Source organism: Choristoneura fumiferana, chromosome Z, assembly GCF_025370935.1.
Source record: "Choristoneura fumiferana chromosome Z, NRCan_CFum_1, whole genome shotgun sequence".
NCBI classification, from domain to species: domain Eukaryota; kingdom Metazoa; phylum Arthropoda; class Insecta; order Lepidoptera; family Tortricidae; genus Choristoneura; species Choristoneura fumiferana.
In genome coordinates, this window is record NC_133472.1 from 40,291,729 (window position 1) to 40,311,525 (window position 19,797).

A 19,797-nucleotide genomic window follows, 5' to 3' on the forward strand; every position below is an offset into this window, starting at 1 on the left:
TCGTATCTCAAAATAGATAATTTTACTGAGTGAACTTTATGAACATTCATTCAAGAGACAATTTTGTTTGCGCATTGATTTGATACGAGTTTTTTTTTAAGTAGTGACGATATATCTCGATGACACCGAGACCGGCTGGTCTAGTGGCGATCAGCGCAAGTCTCATTAACGCTTGTTGTATGCCACTATCTTAAATCTAGTAGCGTACAATTAAAAACGTTAATTTATATGTAACGTCCAATAAATGCTTATACCAATACAATTAAAAAGTTAACACACACCAATGTAATACATTCAAACAATTTATAATTATAAAGTCTGACACTACACTCCTGTCAAGTCTTTTTGTTAGGCGAGAAGAAGACGTACAGTCAAGGGCAAAGATATCGACACGGCCAAAGTTGCAAAAATATGTATACACGGCCTTAATGTTAAGTGCATAAAGTCGTGTGTACATATTTTTGTAACTTTGGCCGTGTCGATATCTTTGCCCTTGACTGTACAGTCGAGTTCATAAACTTGTGAGCAAAATTTGGATCAAAAATATCTGAACACGAGGCGTAGAAGCGTGTTCAGATATTTTTGATCAAATTTTTGCTCACAAGTGTATGAACTCGACTGTACGTGAAGCCTTCGCCTTAGTGAGAATAAGACGAGCATAACTCATGACAAACTCATTATTTTTTCAACGACTAACTGCAATTAAGGTTAGCTATAGATTGCGGGGCTACCGAAGAAGATAACCATGTGATAGATGATAGATCATTCAAACTCCGCAATGTATGCCATTCAACTCAGCGTAAGTATCGAAGATCTAATGAACAGAGAAATCAAGACAAAGTAGCAACGTATTTACAATCAATTTCTACCTTATACAGATTCGGCAAAAATTAATGTATAATGCGAGTGCGAGCAGTGCTTTTGACAACGCGTAAAGTTTCACGACTTGGCTGAAGTGAGAGTCAGAATACACCAATATGTACCTACTTATTTTATTTACATCAATAGTCAATTAATAGAACCGGTGCTATAAGTAAGTGTGCAAATTATTACATGAAGACCGCATTCGACCAATGAATTCTAACTTAGAACAGCTTAAAGATTCTGCATCTCGCTGGAACACATTTAGGACATCGTTTTCTATCTTTTCTGTTGTTTGTTGGGAAAGGGTTAGAACGTTTTGCGAATGCGAATTAGAAAACGGTACAATTTAGGAACGGAGCATTTGGCGAAGGGGACATTCTGCGAAAGGAACATTCTGTGAAAAGACCGTTCTGCAAAAATAATTCTGCGAACGAGGCCTTTTGGCTCAATACATTTACAATTTCTTATTTAACGTGAGACGTCATTTTATTAATTGATTTAGAGACGCTTCGTAATTTGTGGCGTCGAAATAGCAAATGTACCAGATCACTTGTGGTTTTTAGTTCTTAGCCTGCGTGTGGTGGCTACTGTTTCATGAAATTGAGCAAAATATTTAATTAGTTTATTATACACAAAGTCTCTCTGGCTTATGGATAAAGATTACCAATAGAGTTTCAGACCAACAGCGTTATGTTCAAAATATTATAACGATTTGCCTGTCTAAATAGCAAATGGTTTTAATTTTAACCTACGTTGTCCATATGCTAAGGACATGTTGTAGTGCAGCCAACGTCAAATATAAGCTGCCGAGTTGCTCAGGAATATCGTACCACATCACTGTTCTCAAGGAAGTGTAGTCCTACATATTTTAAAACACAGCCACTTTACATTTGACGTAACTACAAAAACGTACACAAATGCCAAAGCCGCTCAATAATGCATTTCAATAAAAACACAATAAAAAAAAGAGAACAACACAAGCTTTTAATAAATAGCCCAAAAGGAAAATACGCTAGATAACTCTACCGATAACCGAATAAGCTCTTTGTCACTGCACTGAGCGTCAGCCGGGCCATCACGCGTCACCTCACTTGTCGAAGATGACGCTGCCTTTGATCACGACGAGGATGTACTGCTAATATTTCGCAGTCAGATTGGTCAGGATCGCGTCAAAGTGGTCCTCGGGGAGGGGGGTGCAGTGGCTGGATCTATAGTCGCGCATGTACTTTGAGATCTGAAAGTTGACGTTTAAATTAAGCAATAGGCTTATGGAGACGTTAACTTACCAATGGACTTCTAGTAAATAATCATCAACGTCATATAAGCCTAATATGAAATCCATTGTTGCACATGCCTCCCCCATAGACTTGCAGTTGGTCCGGTTGGGAGTACATTGTACAATAACAAAAAATACTTTCAAGGGTTTTGCAGATGGTTCCAATTTTTTGTTATTTTATTTTTTTGGATTAGGTTTTACTTTTTTGTTAAAAAATTTCTTTATTTCTCACTTTTTAGTGATTCGTAGCCAAGGTACAACGATTCTCACAACGATTCCATTAAGCCCAAACACGGCTTAGTTACGTTGTTTTATAACAGAGTTCCGTTGCCTACCTTCCGGCTTCAGTTCGGAAGAATCATTAATTTAAAGCTTCTTCTTAGTCGCTTATCTAGGTATAATCTTATCATGATCGTTTATGGACGAGCGAGCATTACTTAGCTTTGACGAGTTCCATTGGTCATCTAAGGTCTTCTTCATCAAGTCCAGTTTACCAAATGATACTTTCTGAATGTAAATGCTTATATTAATGCTAAAAATGCCAAAATCGCCATAGGTGTGCCTATAAAATTTGAGGTTTTCCCTCGATTTCCCTAGGATCCCATCATCAGATCTTGACTTGGTGACAATGGGACCACCTCAGAAGAGTACTTTAGAATGAAAAAATTAAATTTTGAAAATTGGTCCACAATTGACTGAGTGAACGTCGAACATACATAAAAAAATACAAACATTGGAACATAGAACCTCCTCCTTTTTTGAAGTCGGTTAAAAAGAGCATACAACGCGCCTTTACTAGAGGCGTTACATTCACCCGGGCCGCAGGCGAGAGTTGATAGTTAAGTCGAGGATCAAAGGGTTGTTATGAACCATTCATGTATGTTTTTCACTTTGAATTAATTATAAATAAATAAAAATTCATTACATAACTATAACATATTATTTGTCGTCTATTGCTAATGATAATGTTGATGACATGGCCATTTTTATCAAGTCATGACCATGACTAATTAGAATTATCTAGTTTCATTTATTTATTAATATTAAGTAATATAAAAATAGAATAAAAAAATCAACTTTCACTGTTTATGGCTATTAGCGCCCGATTGCCTTAGTCTTAGGCGAAGATTTTACTTCAAAAGTTGTTTTGTCTCTTACACCCAAAATACGAATCTTACGAACAAGAGAACTAAAAAAATAGTTATTTGTGTCACAAGGGAGCAAAATGGTGTATTTACGGCGAGGGCGTACATTGAATCCCATTGTAGCCCATTGGCCCATTGTAGCGAGGGATTCTAAAGTAGAATCCTGAGCGTAATGAGGGATTCAAGTGTTAACGCCCAAGATGAAAATAATTTTGCTCCTGAGTGGCTCATACAACTTTTCAAACCGAGCATTAAGAAACTTGAAAAAAATATCTAAATATTATTAAAGAACAACCAGGATAGAAAATGGCGTGGCTATACAATTATCAAGTTAAAAAATGGCATTTGCAACACTTAGAAAAGCCTTGAACAGAAAAGTTGCACTTTGCTCCCTCTCGTCAGGGAGGAAAAGTTACTTTTCTGAAGGAGAGGTGTGAAAAACATATTTACCAATTTAAGTGGCGCTTTAGCGTTGTCATCGAGCTCAGTGCGTTCCATGGCCGCCCTTTGGCTATCCAACAGAGCCACATGCTTCTGGAGAGACTCGAGGGCCGAGGCAGGCAGCTCCGGGTGACGCGCCTCTACCAGCCGCGTCAGCAAGAAGTTGCCGCGGTTCGACGCGAGCTGCCCTTGCCTGCGGAAGCGTTAACTGATACAGTGATCGGAATAGGCGTTCAGTTGTTGTCAAATGCGCAGCCGGTCGAGGTAGCGGACGCGGCTGTTATTGCCATTTCGTTCTGGAATGGGCAGCAAGTGTTTAATTTGAGTATTCGCGAGTTCAAAGTCAAAGTCATAATATCTTTATTCAATTTAGGCTATACCACCGGTTCGGAAAACATCTGTTTAAAAGAATCCGGCAAGACACTCAACGAGATTATATTATTTTAAACAGTGTTACATACAATGTCATTTTATTATATCTGTTATTGTCTGTTGTTTACATTTCAATGCACGCATTTGAATAAGGAGTTAGGAGCTCCTGATAATTTTTTTTTAACTATGGCCGAACATACCATAATGATTGTTAATGTCACTGACCTCAAGCATATGATCTCGTCCTCGGTCCTTCGCACGAGCTGCACCGGCCCGCCGTACTGCGCGATCAGCTCCTTGATGTTAAGGTCAACGTGCGACCTGACGACCTCTTTCACCAGCAGCGACCACGACGACGGCATCTGGTTCTGAGCCAGCGGCAGCAGGTCGTCGAATGTCGCATCCAGTACCTGCCGATAAAATATTTGAGTTTTTTTTTTTGATAAAAAAACAAATTTAAAAATGCTAAAATCGCTACAGATGTGCTTATCAAATTTGAGGCTTGCTCATGATTCCTCTAGGATTCCATCATCAGATCCTAACTTGGCGACAATGGGACAACCTCGGAAGTGTGTTACTTAGAACAAAAAATATTTTTTGAAAATCGATATCGACAATTTGCGGAATATCGCGTAACAAACATACAAAAAAACACATAAAATCTAATTGAGAAGTCGGTTGAAAATTCGAAAAAAAAACCGACTGCCTTAAAAACTAAAACGACAAAAAAAATCTAGTGTTTACCAGTACTTAATGGGTCCACTGTTGAATTTCTAAGATTCTAAGGCCACTAGACTTATTTTTTAGGGTTCCGTTTCCGTACCCGAAGGGTGCCAACGGAACCCTATTACTGAGACTCCGCTATCTGTCTGTCTGTCTGGCCGTCCGTCTGTCACAGGGCTCTATCTCTTAACACGTAATAGTTAGACACTTGAAATTTTCACAGATTATGTGTAACTGTAGCCGCTATAACAACAAATACTAAAAACAGAATAAAATAAATATTTAAGGGGGGCTCCCGTACAGCAAACGTGATTGTTTTGCCGTTTTTTGCTTGATATTAATAACGGCAACAGGTAGACGCTAGAAATATTCACAGAATCTTTAGTTGTATAATCACTTTAAAAATAAAGAATTAAATTAAAATAAAACAAAATATTTAAAGGGGGCTCCCATACAACAAACTTGTTTTTTTTTGCCTAATGTTGTATACTGTAGGAACTAGGCTGTATACCGCTGGCTGGTGGTAAAACTGACCACCTGGCAGGTTAGATTGACGTAGTTTTGTATAAAAGGATAGGATTTTTTATATTGTATGTTTCTAGAATTTAACTTTAAACAAGATTGACAGCGGTATACATGCCGGGGAGCGCAGATTGCTCCCGACAGCCTAAGCGGCTGGAACCATCTATGTAAATAGATAAGTGCTACCAAGTTCCACAATAAATCTACATGATTGAAGAATAACCATTTTTATTTTGAATTGAGTTTAAAGTCACGCGCGTAGATCCCCAGTACCTAAGCTCTTACCAAGTTACAGTCCCCACAATACCTAGATAATGGTACGGAGCCCTTCGTGCGCGACTCCGGCTCGCACTTGGCATGTTTCCTCTTTTCAGTTTGTTTTAAATAAAGTCAAGTTTTTTTTAGCTTCTGCCATCGCGCTGTTGCCATTCAGTTAAAACTCACCAGCGCTTTAACTTCGGGGTAGTTGACAGCGGCCCAAGTGGCCACGTACCCGCCGATGCTCCAGCCGTACATCACTATCTGCTGTGGCTCGAAGCCGAGCTCGTTGATGGCGTAACGCATTACGGCGTCGATGGCGTTGTGCTCTTGCTCTGGGTAGGGCAGACCCTGGGGGCAAAGTTATGGCATTGTGCATTCGCGTTAAGAAAATAGTGACTCGTCGTTGTCACTCAGCTTAGCCACGCCCCTTGGCCAATTAGATCATAGTAAATTGGAAGGCCGTGTTCACATTGACCAGTTGAAGTAAGCCCTTCACACAGTACAGACGTGTCTTTTGACAATTTAAAAAAATGGATACCCTAATAAAAAAATATATTGCCGTCAATAACTACGCATTTAAACTTAAAGATGTAGAATAGCTATTTTACGACGCAATAGCTAACAAATGGAAGAAATGCTGTGAACACTGGCTCAATAAAGAAAAAATATGTAGGACTTCGACGATGTTACGGAACTCGCGGAACCGAATCCTTTTATTATAAATGTGAATAAATTTTAAAATAATTACGTAATATCTACGTATATTTGAATATAATGTGTAAACAACAAGTCTGAACAAGGCTCGGATACCGGTTAAATTTCCAAACCGTTATCATGTACTTGTCGCAAAACCTTTTCATTTTGGTTTCATTCGCGAAACCGTTATTTTTAGACAGGTTTTTAAGGGAACATTTCCATAAAGTTCTTATCAGATTAACCGGTTTAGACCAATAAAAACCGGTTTATTCCAGCGCAGGATAAACGTCGCCGCCCGCCGCCGGCCGGCCAGCTGTCACTCGTCGAATAAACCGGTTTATTTAGGGTTATAGTTAAGTTTTTAAAAACGTTTGCGTTCTTATGTAAGTTCGGAGTTAAACCGAAATAAACCGGTATTTACCGCTATTTTATAAACCGGTTCCGAGCCTTGAGTCTGAATACGCCTTTAGTCTGCCGTTACACTGCATAATGAGTCACTATTTTCTTAACGCGAATTCACTATAGTAGTAGTGTACTGTGTAAAGATGTATGTACAGGTAAAGGGAATAATGCATTTACATTGGAAAAAAGTCATCTAGATCAGAATATAACGGCACCCCAAGCACAATACAAGTAATAGGCAGTAGATCAACTTCACACTAGCGCCCGAATCAACGCACGCACACAGCCAAGCGTCATTTACACGGCAGCTAACTAATCTTTGCTAGACAAAACTACGCAGTGCCACGGCGCGAGAATAAGAATTGAATTTATAGCGATTTTGTTCCTGTCACAAACCGCCTGACTCCCCCCCCGCCCCGTATGACTTACCGTGCTCCCCGCGAATCCCGGATGATTCCACCCCAACGCGGAATACCCGGCTTTTACCGGCGTCGTCATGATCCCTATCTCGTAGAACCCGGAGTTGCCCTCGCAGCATATAACCAGGATCTTCCCTTTCGGCGACTGCGCTCGGTTGTCCACGAACATGGTGTCAATCTCGTTGCCATCAGCAGTCTTCAGTTTGGTACGCTGGCCGTCGAACACTTCGACCAGTTGCGTGCGCCCTTGGAAGAGGGCCGAGCCTGTTGACAAATAAATGAATGGTATAATGCACAGATTCACACCATCTGTTAGCATAGTGATCGGTTGTGTTCCTCTGAGGATGAACTCAGGTTGAGTTCGAAACTCGTCAGCGTAGTGCGGTGTCGGTGATAGTTGCGGATTTAGTTTATCTGTATTGAAATAATTTAATTGATGTACAAAAGTATATAAATGATGAGAATAAATTGATAGGCAATTATTTATTTGATGTGCAATTAATAATTACCCAAAACAAAAGCATACAACAGTGAATGGACTCACGGAGCAGATTGTGTACGAGCCCCAGCGAGCCGGGGTATATGAGACGCAGCGCGAACGTGTGCGTAGCGATGTAAGCCAACACTTGCACAGTCATCCGTTTGTAGAGAGGCAGGTCCCCGTTAGCGCAGGAGCTGAACGGGTGCTTTTCAAGCCACGTGGAGCTGGAAGAATGATACAATACAATGATTCTTTAATGAACACCAACACATAGTTAACAGGACAGATAACACGGGTGTAGTCGAACCATTTGATTCCTGACCCACTGTAGAACGTTCCTATGGTAAAAGAATGGCAAAACCCCTAAGTTAAATGCAACAGGTTTAAAAATTAAATTGAGGGATTCTCTTCTCGGTACCCTTGTCCACTGTGATCCAAAATAATTATGTACATGTGTGTTAAGGTTTCTTATATACATATTTTTTTTTTCTTTTTGTTACTTCTGTTTGCAAGTTTGTACAATAATGTAAAATGTGGTGGTTAGGTATTAGTTATGTAAGTTAAAATAAAATGAGTGCTTCTCGAAACGTTACACTTTGGCGAGTAACACTAAATGTAATGCATGTTGAATTGTTTTAAGTTAATTAATAGTACATTGTGTCTTAAGGGCTGTAAATACGGAATTACGAACGACAGTCTATTAGAAGACCGAAGTCGAAGACTGAGGGCTTTAATAAGTCGATGTTCGTAATTCTAGTACCGCCCGTGCGACATACAATGTTTTTCATCACATTTGCGAGTAAAATTTTATATTTGTAAAAGAAAAACTATTTTTTTTTTCAAAAACTGCCGATACCGCTGACTGCGCTCTTGGCAGAATTCTCACGAATAAGCTAGCGCATCACCGTCGCTCATGCAAAACAACAATATAGTGCATCACTTTCGCTCACGCAAGAAACAATATAGTGCATTACTTTCGCTCATGCACATATTTCGGCGAATACGCCAAGTTTACTTAACTAGCATACAACGCCGTTACGTCACACTAATGCACACAACTCAAACATTTCTCATAATAACCAATATGGCTGCGGAGAAAGCGTGCTGCTCGTATTAGTCTCCTGTCATAAATGTTTCATTCGTACAAAAATAAATGCTTGTGTATAGCAACTATTTAGTATGAAATATTCGCAATGCCCATAAATTAACATACTTAATACACACGACACATTTAAGGGAATCAAAGTCGCGGGCAACAGCTGGCCAGAATAAAACCTTTAATAGTGCTAATTCGACCTAGATGACATGTGAATGAAATTTTGTATGGACGTAGCTGGGTCTTAGAAACACAGAGGCTATTCGGATATTCCCACGGGATAGGGAAGTACAGAGGGTCTACTCCGAAGTTCGGAAATCGAACTCTGGTCCCTGGCCCCTGGCTCTAGGACAACAGTAAATATTTTTCTAAACCTAAAATTATATCTTTCTGCGACAAAACATAATTTGTTTTGTTATTTGATTAATGTTCTTGTAGAATAAATAAATTTCAATGTAAATTGAATGTAAATTTCAGTGTTTCAAATAACTAGAATTTTACCATGTGACCCCCCCCCCCCCCCCTCCTGGCTGGATCGCCCTTGACCACTATACGGCGAGTGGCCGCGTAATGTATTGAGAACACACATTAATTTATAAACAGGTAATTCCCGTTAATTATGATCATTAAATAAACATTATACCTGACGAAATGACGAATGCAGCTCTAATGAACATGTCCGACTAACCATACTAATATTTTAAATGCGAAAGTTTGTAAGTCTGTTTGTTTATATTTGTTTGTTACTCCATCGCGTCTAAACGAACCGATATCGATGAAATTCGGTATACAGATAGTTTGCGTCCCGTGGAAGGGCATAGGATAGTTTGTACCCCGGAAAATGGCTTAGTTCCCGCGGGACAGTTAAAACCGAATTCTACGCGAATGGAGTCGCGAGTAACGGCTAGTATTATAAATGCGAAAGTTTGTAGGTCTATCTGTTTGTTTGTTACTTCATCACGTCTAAACCGCTGAACCGATTTACATACAATTCGGTAAACAGATAGTTTGCGTCCCGTGGAAGGACATAGGATAGTTTTTATCCCGGAAACTTGCATACTTCCAGCGGGATAGCGATAAATTAATTTTATGGTGGATGGAGATGAAGATTTAAACCATATGTGCATGCTACGTTACAACAGAATTGCAATGTACCAGTGAAATTAGTTTCAATAAACCCCATTTGATCCCATTCGAAAAATGGCATTCAAATTTTTCGATTCAACTCTCACACATGACCGGGAATCGAACCTAGTCAACTCTATAAACTATATTATAAATTCTGCACATTTTTTCGTTGTTATATTGATTGTGTGAACCATAATCATAATTGAAAAGAAACACATTTTACAAGCTTTTATTTAACTTGTGATGGCTAAGAACAGACTTCGCTATCTCCCATAGTTTATGACTTCTCCCTACTGACCCATTTGGATTGATCATCCTGTATAATATAGTCAAACAGGTGCGCAAAGGCCTCCTTTCTTGAGCTTCACAGCTCCCGTTCTGTCACTATGTCAGGCCAGTTCTTTGCATACATGTCCAAATCGCCCCTAAATTTATACTATAAAATTTATATTGATATGAATGCATTATAAGCGCATCTTTTGAGAACGGTGGCATATTAGTCTTATTGTCTGGACAAGGTTTGAATGCAAGAAAATACATATAAAATAATTAAAAAATATATATAATAATAATAAGTACATGCCAAGCCAGGGCAGCTTGCGAACCATAAATTAAATATTTCGTCGCTTTTGCAGATGATATGAGCGGCCAAGGTGATCAAAAATATCAAAACATGAACTCTACATACCTTAATAATACAGTGCATGTTCCGATACTTTCCACCACCTTGGCCGCTTTGCAATATCTGATCATCTGATGGCGACTGTACAAATTATCACTACTTTTAAAAAAGCTAGTATCTCTATATCAATAAATTTTTTGAGTGAACTTTACGGACATTACTTTCAGCATCAATTATGCCGACAAGTTGATTTGTAAATTATATGTAGATACTGACCTTTTCTTTGGCGGCAAAGTGTATGTTGCGGGCCAAGCTTGGAAGTCAAAGTCGTACTTCCTCAAAGCATCCAGGTACACCTTCTGATCAGTCACAGGGCTAGTTAGTGCTTTCAAGAAATCCACGTATTTAGGATTCGAAGCTCTCCCGATTCCTCGGAGTATGTAAGACAGAGCGATAAGGCAGCTCAGACCGCCTACATAACGTATTATGGTTCGGGTCTCGTCCAGCGAGAAGAAGCCACGCTTGTATATGTAGAAGCAGATGAAGGGCGATGTGTACAGTCCTATGTTTAGGATTGTATTGGCCTGAAATATTATTGTATGTAATAGACAACAGAAAAAAAAATTTAACCCTAATTTTAATGATAGCTGTCTTTTCTTTTTCTCATTGCCATCTTGAAATTCTGTTTCCATGATTTGTATGTGTATTTATGTGTTTTTGATTCCAGGCTATTCTAATACTATCTTTAGGTAAAAATTAATCATAAATGTAAGTGCTTTGAGCTCTGTTTGTTACAAAAGGTATAATATAAGAAATTAACACATGCATAAGAGACAGGTAAAATCTTACCATTGTAATAACCTTGTCACTCCATTTTTCTATGCCTTCTGGTTGGTAGAGACTCTGAAAAGTAACAAATGTTTATGTTCATTTTCTTCTCCTTATTCTGAAGTAATTATTATGATAAAGGTATTTTTTTTTAAGTTGTGGCAGCCTAGTGAGAGGCATCCGTCACTCGTACCTACAGCGATAAAGTAATAATCGAGAGTGGAATTTTCATGGCATTTTCTGACCTGTCATAGTGACCTTCTCACTTATCGACTTTCGATATACATACATATAGTAAGGTATTGTCATGTATGGTGGGTAGTCTTAGTATTAGACATAAGAGGGTATGCGGAATAAAGTCAGTCGATATCCATGGTGGTTTGATTTCTATCGTATTCCCAAACATCTCATTGGCGACGGGCTAAAACGTATTAATTTATTGTTCGCGTGTGTATATTTGTGATCAGTAAAAGATTGTGAACATGGCTAGTAAAGGAAACATTAAGGAATTTAACGTTAACGCAGATAATTGGCAGACTTACGTGGCGCGGGTGCGGGCCTATTTTAAGATTAATGATATCAAGCCGGCGGATGAAACCACGTACTTTATTGCACTAGCGGGTAACGAGTGTTACGATTTGATTGCTAATCTGTGTGGACCTAAATGCCCGGATGAGCTCCCTTTCCAAGACATTGTGTCGTTAGTCGAAGGTCACCTTCAACCGAAGCCTTCCGAGATAGCGGAAAGAATGCGGTTCCGAGCTTGTAAACAATCTGCCACGGAATCGCTTAACGACTATATCCTGCGCCTGAGAACCTTAGCCAAAACATGCAACTTCCATTCAGCGAGTGCTATGGAGGAAAATCTACGGGATCAGTTAGTATTCGGAATGCGCAGTGACAGTGGGCGGCAGCGGCTGTTAACGGAGAAGTCATTAACATTTCAAAGGGCAGTGGAAATTTCTCTGTCATTGGAGTCAGCGGAAAATGAGGTCCGTGGTGAAATATCGACTCAAGTCATGGCAATGACGGCGCACGGGCGTTCGGGGCGCCGCCGCTTACCGGGCGAGTCGCGGCCAGCGCGCGGGCGCGCGGGCGCCGGCGGCCGCCCGCCGCCGCGCTCGGCGGCAGCGAGCTCGGCGAGGTGTTCTTGCTGCGGTTCGAACGCGCACGAAAAAAGTGGATGTGCGTATGCACAGGCGGTGTGTTACAAGTGCAATAAAATAGGGCATATCAGTCACGTCTGTAAATATTATAGCCAGCGAGTGCATTACATGGAAAACGACAGTGATAGTGACTCATCAAACTCAGGACTGTATCAAGTAATTACAACGGGCGGTGACGGCCCTTGGTTTTGTGAGGTAATGGTTGAGGATGCCAAATTAAGAATGCAGTTGGATACAGGTTCATCAATCAGCGCGATTTCAGAAAAGGTATTTAATTCTTATTTTTCTCATCTTAAGTTGGAACCTTCAACCTTACAGATTACTGTTTTTAGTGGTCATAAATTAAACCCACTGGGTGAGATCCATGTTAAAGTTAGCTATAGCGATAAGGTATATCAAGGTAAATTATATGTGATGCCTGGTAGCGATAGCCCTTGTATTATTGGACGCAAATGGATTCGTAAATTGGGTATCGAGGTCCCGTACATTGCGCACGTAAGGAACGAGCAGGCGCCCGCGAGCGTCATGCAAGAGTTCCTGGAAGCCTACCCGGGGTGTTCAGCCCAGGCATGGGCAGGTACAACAAAGCCAAGCTGCGGCTGGAGTTGGAGCGCGGCGCCGCGCCCGTGTGGCGGCGCGCGCGCACGGTGCCGCACGCGCTGCGCGAGCGCGTCGATGCCGAGATAGATAGGTTGCTCGCCGAAGGAGTGTTGTCACCGGTCGAAGTTAGCGATTGGGGTACACCAATTGTGATAGCGTTTAAAAAGTCAGGTGACATTCGTTTATGCGGCGATTTTAAGGTGACATTAAACCCCGTACTCCGCGACGATAAATACCCTTTGCCGCGGATAGAAGATATATTTTCATCATTACAGGGTGGCGTGTTATTTTCGAAAATTGATTTAAAAAACGCGTATTTGCAATGCGAACTGGATGATCAATCGAAAAAGTTCTGTACAATAACTACGAGCCGCGGTAATTACTGTTTTAACCGGTTACCGTTCGGGATTAAGTGTGCGCCAAATAAGTTCCAAAGAATAATGGATCAGCTGTTTAGTATGAAACATGTGACGGTTTTTTTAGACGATTTATTAGTCACTGGCTCAACGGTGGAGGAGCACAGGGCGAATTTACATAAAGTTTTTAAAATTCTGGCAGAAACCGGTTTTAAAGTAGCTAAACAAAAATGTAGCTTATTCCAAAAATCTGTTTCTTATTTGGGACACACTATTGACGCAGACGGGTTACATACGGAGCAAAATAAAATCGACGCTATGTTTAATACGGAACCTCCGCGGGATAGAAGTGAATTAAAAAGTTTTTTGGGGTTGATTAATTACTATGCGAAGTTCGTTGCAAACTTAAGCACAATGTTATCACCTTTATATGAGTTGTTAAATAAGAAAACTAAATTTGTATGGTCCGACGCATGCCAAGAGGCATTCGTTCGAGTGAAGGTCGCTATGAGGGGGGCGGGGTCCTGGCTCACTTTGACCCGGCGTTGCCGGTGGTGGTGGCGTGTGACGCGTCGCCCAGCGGCGTGGCGGCCGTGCTCGCGCAGCGCGGCGCCCGCGGCGAGCGCGTTGTGCAGCATGCCTCTCGCCGCCTCTCGCCCGCCGAACGGAATTACTCGCAGCTCTGTCGCGAGGGGCTTGCGATCGTTTTCGCATTAAAACGGTTCCACGACTACGTTTATGGCCGGCGTTTTACTTTAGTGACCGATTGTAAACCTTTAGCGGCAATATTTAGTACCAAGGCGGCTATACCACAAATGATGGCAGGAAGGTTGCAACGGTGGGCTTTACTACTGAGCGCATACGATTATGAGATTCGTTGCGTTAAATCGAACGAAAATTGTTTAGCGGATTATCTGTCGCGTCATCCCGCTCCAGAAGCAAAAAATTCGGGTAGCCCCGCCGAGGACTATTTTCTGAACTTCATCGAAGCGGACTTGCCAGTGACTTTTAGTGAAGTGGCTAATGAGACAAAGTTAGACACTAATTTGCTCAAGGTCATGTCGTATACTATTAAGGGTTGGCCACGAGATTATGATAAAGATCTAGGATATTTTTATCAACGAAAAGAGTTGTTAAGCGTCGATCGGGACTGTTTATTTTATGGTTATCGCATTATTATACCAACGAGTTTACGAAGTCAAATTCTTAAACAACTACATGCCAGCCACCAAGGCATCGTGAGAACAAAATCATTGGCGCGCGCGTATCTGTGCTGGCCCGGGCTGGACAGAGACATCGAAGCCCTGTGCCGCGCGTGCGCCGTATGCTTACAGCAGCGCGCGACCCCGCAATGTAGTGAGCTTACGAGTTGGCCATGGCCAGAAAAACCATGGACTCGATTACATCTCGATTTTTTAGGTAAACTTTTAGATCAATATTTCTTAGTAGTAGTCGATTCCCATTCAAAATGGGTAGAAGTGAAGCCGGTCGCATCGACAAGCGCCTCGGCTACAATTAAAGCATTACGCGAGATATTCGCAACTTTTGGCTTGCCTGAGGTGATCGTAAGCGATAATGGACCGCCTTTTCTTAGCGGGGAATTCCAAGTATTTCTAAAAAGAAACTGGATTAAGCACATCACCTCCCCACCTTACCACCCCCGCAGCAATGGCGCTGCGGAGAACGCGGTAGGTCAAATAAAAAAATGTATAAAAAAAGCGATTGCAGACGGCACTCCTGTAGACGTAGCACTAAGTCGTTTTCTGCTATCGCACCGTAACACTCCATCCGCTACCACGGGGAGGGCTCCCAGTGAACTGTTGCTGGGCAGGACCGTAAGAACGTGCTGGGATTTATTGGTTCCCCAAACCAAAGATGTCGTATTAAAGGCTCAAGAAATTCAAAAAAATAATTTTGGGGGTCGTTCAAGAAATTTTTGTGTGGGCGATAACATTGCTTATAAAAAGTATTGTCAAAATAAGTTTTCTTGGGCTGAAGGAAGAATTTTAAATAAATTAGGGCCTTTGGTGTATGAGGTAGGGAATGATGTAGAACAACATAAACGACATGTTGACCAAATCATTCAAACTGGAGATCATGTCGAGGAGGAGAAAGATGTTGAGCCTGGTGAGCAGTCGGGAGGAGGAGTGCCAACCGAGCCTCCGGTGGCGGCATCCATTGCGGAGCCGGTGTTGCCGCAACCGGACGCTCGGTCGGCTCGCCGCGACCGGCACCCTCCACGTCGTTTTGGATTTGAAGATATATTTCACTTAAAGAAAAATGATTAAGTTAACAAACTTCATTCATGTTTTGCGTAGGTAATAGGTATTTGTGATAGAACTACCGACAGCTAAGGATTAGTGTGTTAAGGTAGATTTTTTACGATCTTGTCTGATGATTCGATGTAGAATATATACAGTGGTGGCCACGTAATTAAGAACGATTTGAAGTTCCAGATTATTTTTAACTAAATCATGTCATGTGTAGTCGTGGGTCCTTCTTAGAAGTAACTAGTTACGTTATGAAATAGCCACATGAATAGAGCAAACGGGATTTAGAATAAAGAATAAAATTACTGTCATTTTTTTACAAATTTTGTTTTTATTCTCTTTAGTAACAAATTCAAATAGTAATGAAGCTGGACAAATAATTAAGAACGATTTATTTAACTGTTCGAAAGTTTTTTTATTTGAAACTTAGATTAACTAAATCACACTAACGTGAAGTTTGTACAGAAAAAAAAGCAATGTAATACATTTTAACTAAAATTAATAGTTAGTAGCATGTCCACGGCTTTTTATTACTGCCTTACACCGGCGAGGCATTGAATCTATCAATTTTTGACATTTCGCAAGAGAGATAGAGTTCCATTCTTCTAAGAATACGTCATACAGTTCTCTTAAATTGCCACACTGTCGATTTGAAACTTTTTTCTTGACTTCGCACCAAAGATGCTCTATTGCTCTAAGACCGGGGCTATTGGCTGGCCAATCTAAGACAGAAACTGATTGCGATGTGAGGAATTCCTTAACGGTACGTGCAGTAAGCTTGGGATCATTGTCGTGCTGGAATGTCCAAATAACCGGAAGCACGCCTTCAGCATATGGTAACATTGTTTCTTCCAGTATGTTTTTGTATTGAAATTGATCCATGTTTCCTTCTATCAGCCTAACAGGTCCAACACCATGTCCAGAAAAACATCCCCAAATTTTTACATTTCCCCCGCCATGCTTTAAAGTTACTTTTGTGTACTTTGGGTCGGATGCTTTATTTGGAGGCCGTTTTACATATCGTTTGCCATCAGAACATACCCTATTTATTTTTGTCTCGTCAGAAAAAAGAACGTATTTCCACTGTCTGACTGTCCAGTTTTCATATCTTCTTGCAAATGCAAGCCGGGCTTGCCTATGACACCGTTTCAACATAGGCACCTTCCTTGCTATCCTTCCGTGCAACTTTTCTTCCACCAAACGCATTCGAATACTGCGTGCCGAGATTGCTGAAGGGTTGTTTTCGCCAAAATATTCTTTTCTCAACTTATTAGACCCTTTAAAAGAATTTTGTTTTGCCAAACGAACGATATTTCGATCGTCTCGACGAGATGACTTTCTTTGTCTAGGTACACGCGAAACATTTGAAGTAGTTTGATACGTAGCAAAATGCTTTATGGCGTGGAAAACCATAGTTTTTGAACATTGCAGATGATCGGCTATGTGTTTATACGACCAATTCTTGTCGCGAAGTTTTAGTATTACTTTTCTTGTAGATTTATCACAACTTTTATTTTTCCCGTTGTTTTTATATGAAGCAATCGCCTTTTAGACTTTTACGGCACTAAATGGCGCCTAAATTATTCAAATAATAACCTAAAACCACAAAGCGGCGGTCGGTTCTCTATTTAAATTTGAATAAAAAATAAACTATTCAGCGTTCTTAATTATATGACCGCCCAGTAAGTAGTAATACTAGGTTTAGATGTAAAATATAAAGTTTATCTATTTATTTTTTAGCCAATTATATGTATAAATGAATTTACCGCTAGTAAGGAAAAGTTTTACGATACCGAGAGAAGTACAAAAATATACATACAGTTAGTAACACTTGTCAGTTTGAAAAAATCTTCTCTATAAAAAATTGTTCTTATTATATGACCACAACTGTATATATATATAGAAAACTTGTTTGTTGGATGAACCGTTTGGTTTGTGTATGTTATATTTAGAAGGGGAGAGTTGTCATGTATGGTGGGTAGTCTTAGTATTAGACATAAGAGGGTATGCGGAATAAAGTCAGTCGATATCCATGGTGGTTTGATTTCTATCGTATCCCAAACATCTCAGGTATGTTTGGCAAAAGGCAGCATAACATAGTAACTACTCTCACGCACTAGGCGTTAAGCTGCAATTTAGATTTAATGTGGTGCCTACCTAATTCTGTAGGCTATTAAAACAGCAACTTTCTTCAAGATCAAAGGAGTGCAACTTCTGTATGCTGTAATATTATTTTTTATGTGGTTTGACCTATGGCCTCTCAAGCAGACGCTTGTGGGTTCAAGCCCAGACCCGCATCTCTGAGTTTGCAGAATTTATGTACAAATTTACATTAATAATTTATCAAAATCTTTACAGTGAAGGAAATCATTGTGGAAACCTGCACACGCCTATAAAGGAATTCAATGGTGCATGTGAAGTTTCCAATCCACCCTGGGTCTACGTGAAAACGAAGGCCCAAACCCTTCCATTCTGAGAGAAGGCTTGTGCCTGGCCATAGGATGTGTATAGGTTAAGATGATGATGATTGATTATTTAAAATAAAAATGAAACATACAAATACTCGTTATTCCATTAAATTACTTTGTGCAGTATAAAATTTATTTGTATGAGCAAAATATAAAATAATTTGTAGAACTTACGTCTCTGGGTCCATCCTTGTAAATCTTGTACAATCTCGGGGAAAACATACACTGCCATGTTAGTTTCATTTTGATGTTGTTTTGCCTATACTTAACCAAGGTTTTTTACTCCAGTTTGATAGGTGGAAAGATAACAAGACGGCAATCTAATATTTTATATTATGGATTCTGTGATTGGATGACAAAAGAGCAGGGTTAACAAGTGTGTTATACGCGTCTAAGTGTTCCAAATGTAATTCAGTAATAAACTTTGAGATAAACTGAATAACACTCACTATTAACATAAAAAGCAATGTATCAAATTAAAATATCACTTTCTTAATTTGATGATTGAGACTTGATTGAGACAATACCATAGAGCAAGAGCAGTATTTGAGCAGTATAGAGTAGTATAGAGTAAAACGAATAAAATGATAGCACAGACTAACTAATGTAGAGTAGAATGAAAGTAAGTAAGCTAGCTGCATGATTCATCTGTGAAGTCGCCGAAAGATAGGGTGCCCCCACATGCAGTCGCTAGTCGCTCGTTTGCAGCGATAAATCTGGTCATGTGTATAGTTGTAAAAAACCCGTTAGCTACCGATAATTAACCAAATTTATGGTTAGCTACCGATAAAATGCAGTTATTAACGATTAATTATCCGACTGCGACAATGAAAAAGGATAATATGTTTTTTAATGTGTAGTCAACTCCTAGGTGAAGTGAAAAATCAGATAAAGATTTAATTTTAGATTTTATCCTACTTCCTACTAATATTATGTGAATGAGTGAGTGAGTGAGTATGTTTGTTACTTCTTCACGCTAAAACGGCTGGATGGATTTGGATGAAATTTGGCAAAATGTTAGTTTATAACCTGGATTAGAACATAGAATAAGTACTTTTTATCCCAATATTTCTACGGGATAGGGATAAAATCTCGAAATAATAACCGCTAAGTTTAGAGTCATGAAATTTGATATGTAGGTAGCTGGACAGGTGGAATAACACAAAGACTACTTTATCCCGATATTCTTGCGGGATAAGGATAAAATCTTGAAATAATAACCGCTGAGTTTAGTCATGTAATTTGATATGTAGGTAGCTGAACCTCTGGAATAACACATAGGCTACTTTTTATCCCGATAAAAAGTAACTGTCAAACAAAACTATAATCGAGATTCATATGGCGGTTTTATTTCTATGAAAGTTACCCGTCTGAACGTTAGTTCTCTGAGTAGTCTGTGGCTGTGGCTGCCTTACTCGCTCCTTCTCGCTATACTGGCCGCGATCGCCAGCAGTGTCTCGGCTGAGCACGCGCCACTTCGTCCTCCGCCGCCCGCCCCTTTGCCGTAAGTTGAAGCTGGCATCATCGTGCAATTTGCGATACACATTTCAAGCCGCTAGCGGCATAAAGCGGTAGTGTTTAACCGTAATAAGCATGAAAAGCAGTTAACCAATAATTAATTTTAAATCGAATAACCGGTTTCGCATCTATAGTCACGTGGC

At 40.1% G+C, this 19,797-nt stretch overlaps 1 protein-coding gene across 1 annotated transcript; it reads right to left on the reverse strand.

Moving 5' to 3' along the window:
- Positions 1-1,108: 1,108 nt before the first annotated feature.
- On the reverse strand, positions 1,109-18,701 carry LOC141436912 (phosphatidylserine lipase ABHD16A). The gene is made up of 10 exons (XM_074100035.1): positions 18,586-18,701; positions 18,311-18,478; positions 11,298-11,351; positions 10,725-11,032; positions 7,666-7,826; positions 7,132-7,385; positions 5,788-5,952; positions 4,324-4,508; positions 3,736-3,919; positions 1,109-2,098 (listed from the first exon to the last, which is right to left on the reverse strand). Exons 2-10 carry the CDS (start codon positions 18,377-18,379, stop codon positions 2,000-2,002), a joined length of 1,479 nt encoding a protein of 492 aa, XP_073956136.1. The 5' UTR covers positions 18,380-18,478; positions 18,586-18,701; the 3' UTR covers positions 1,109-1,999.
- Positions 18,702-19,797: the final 1,096 nt, after the last annotated feature.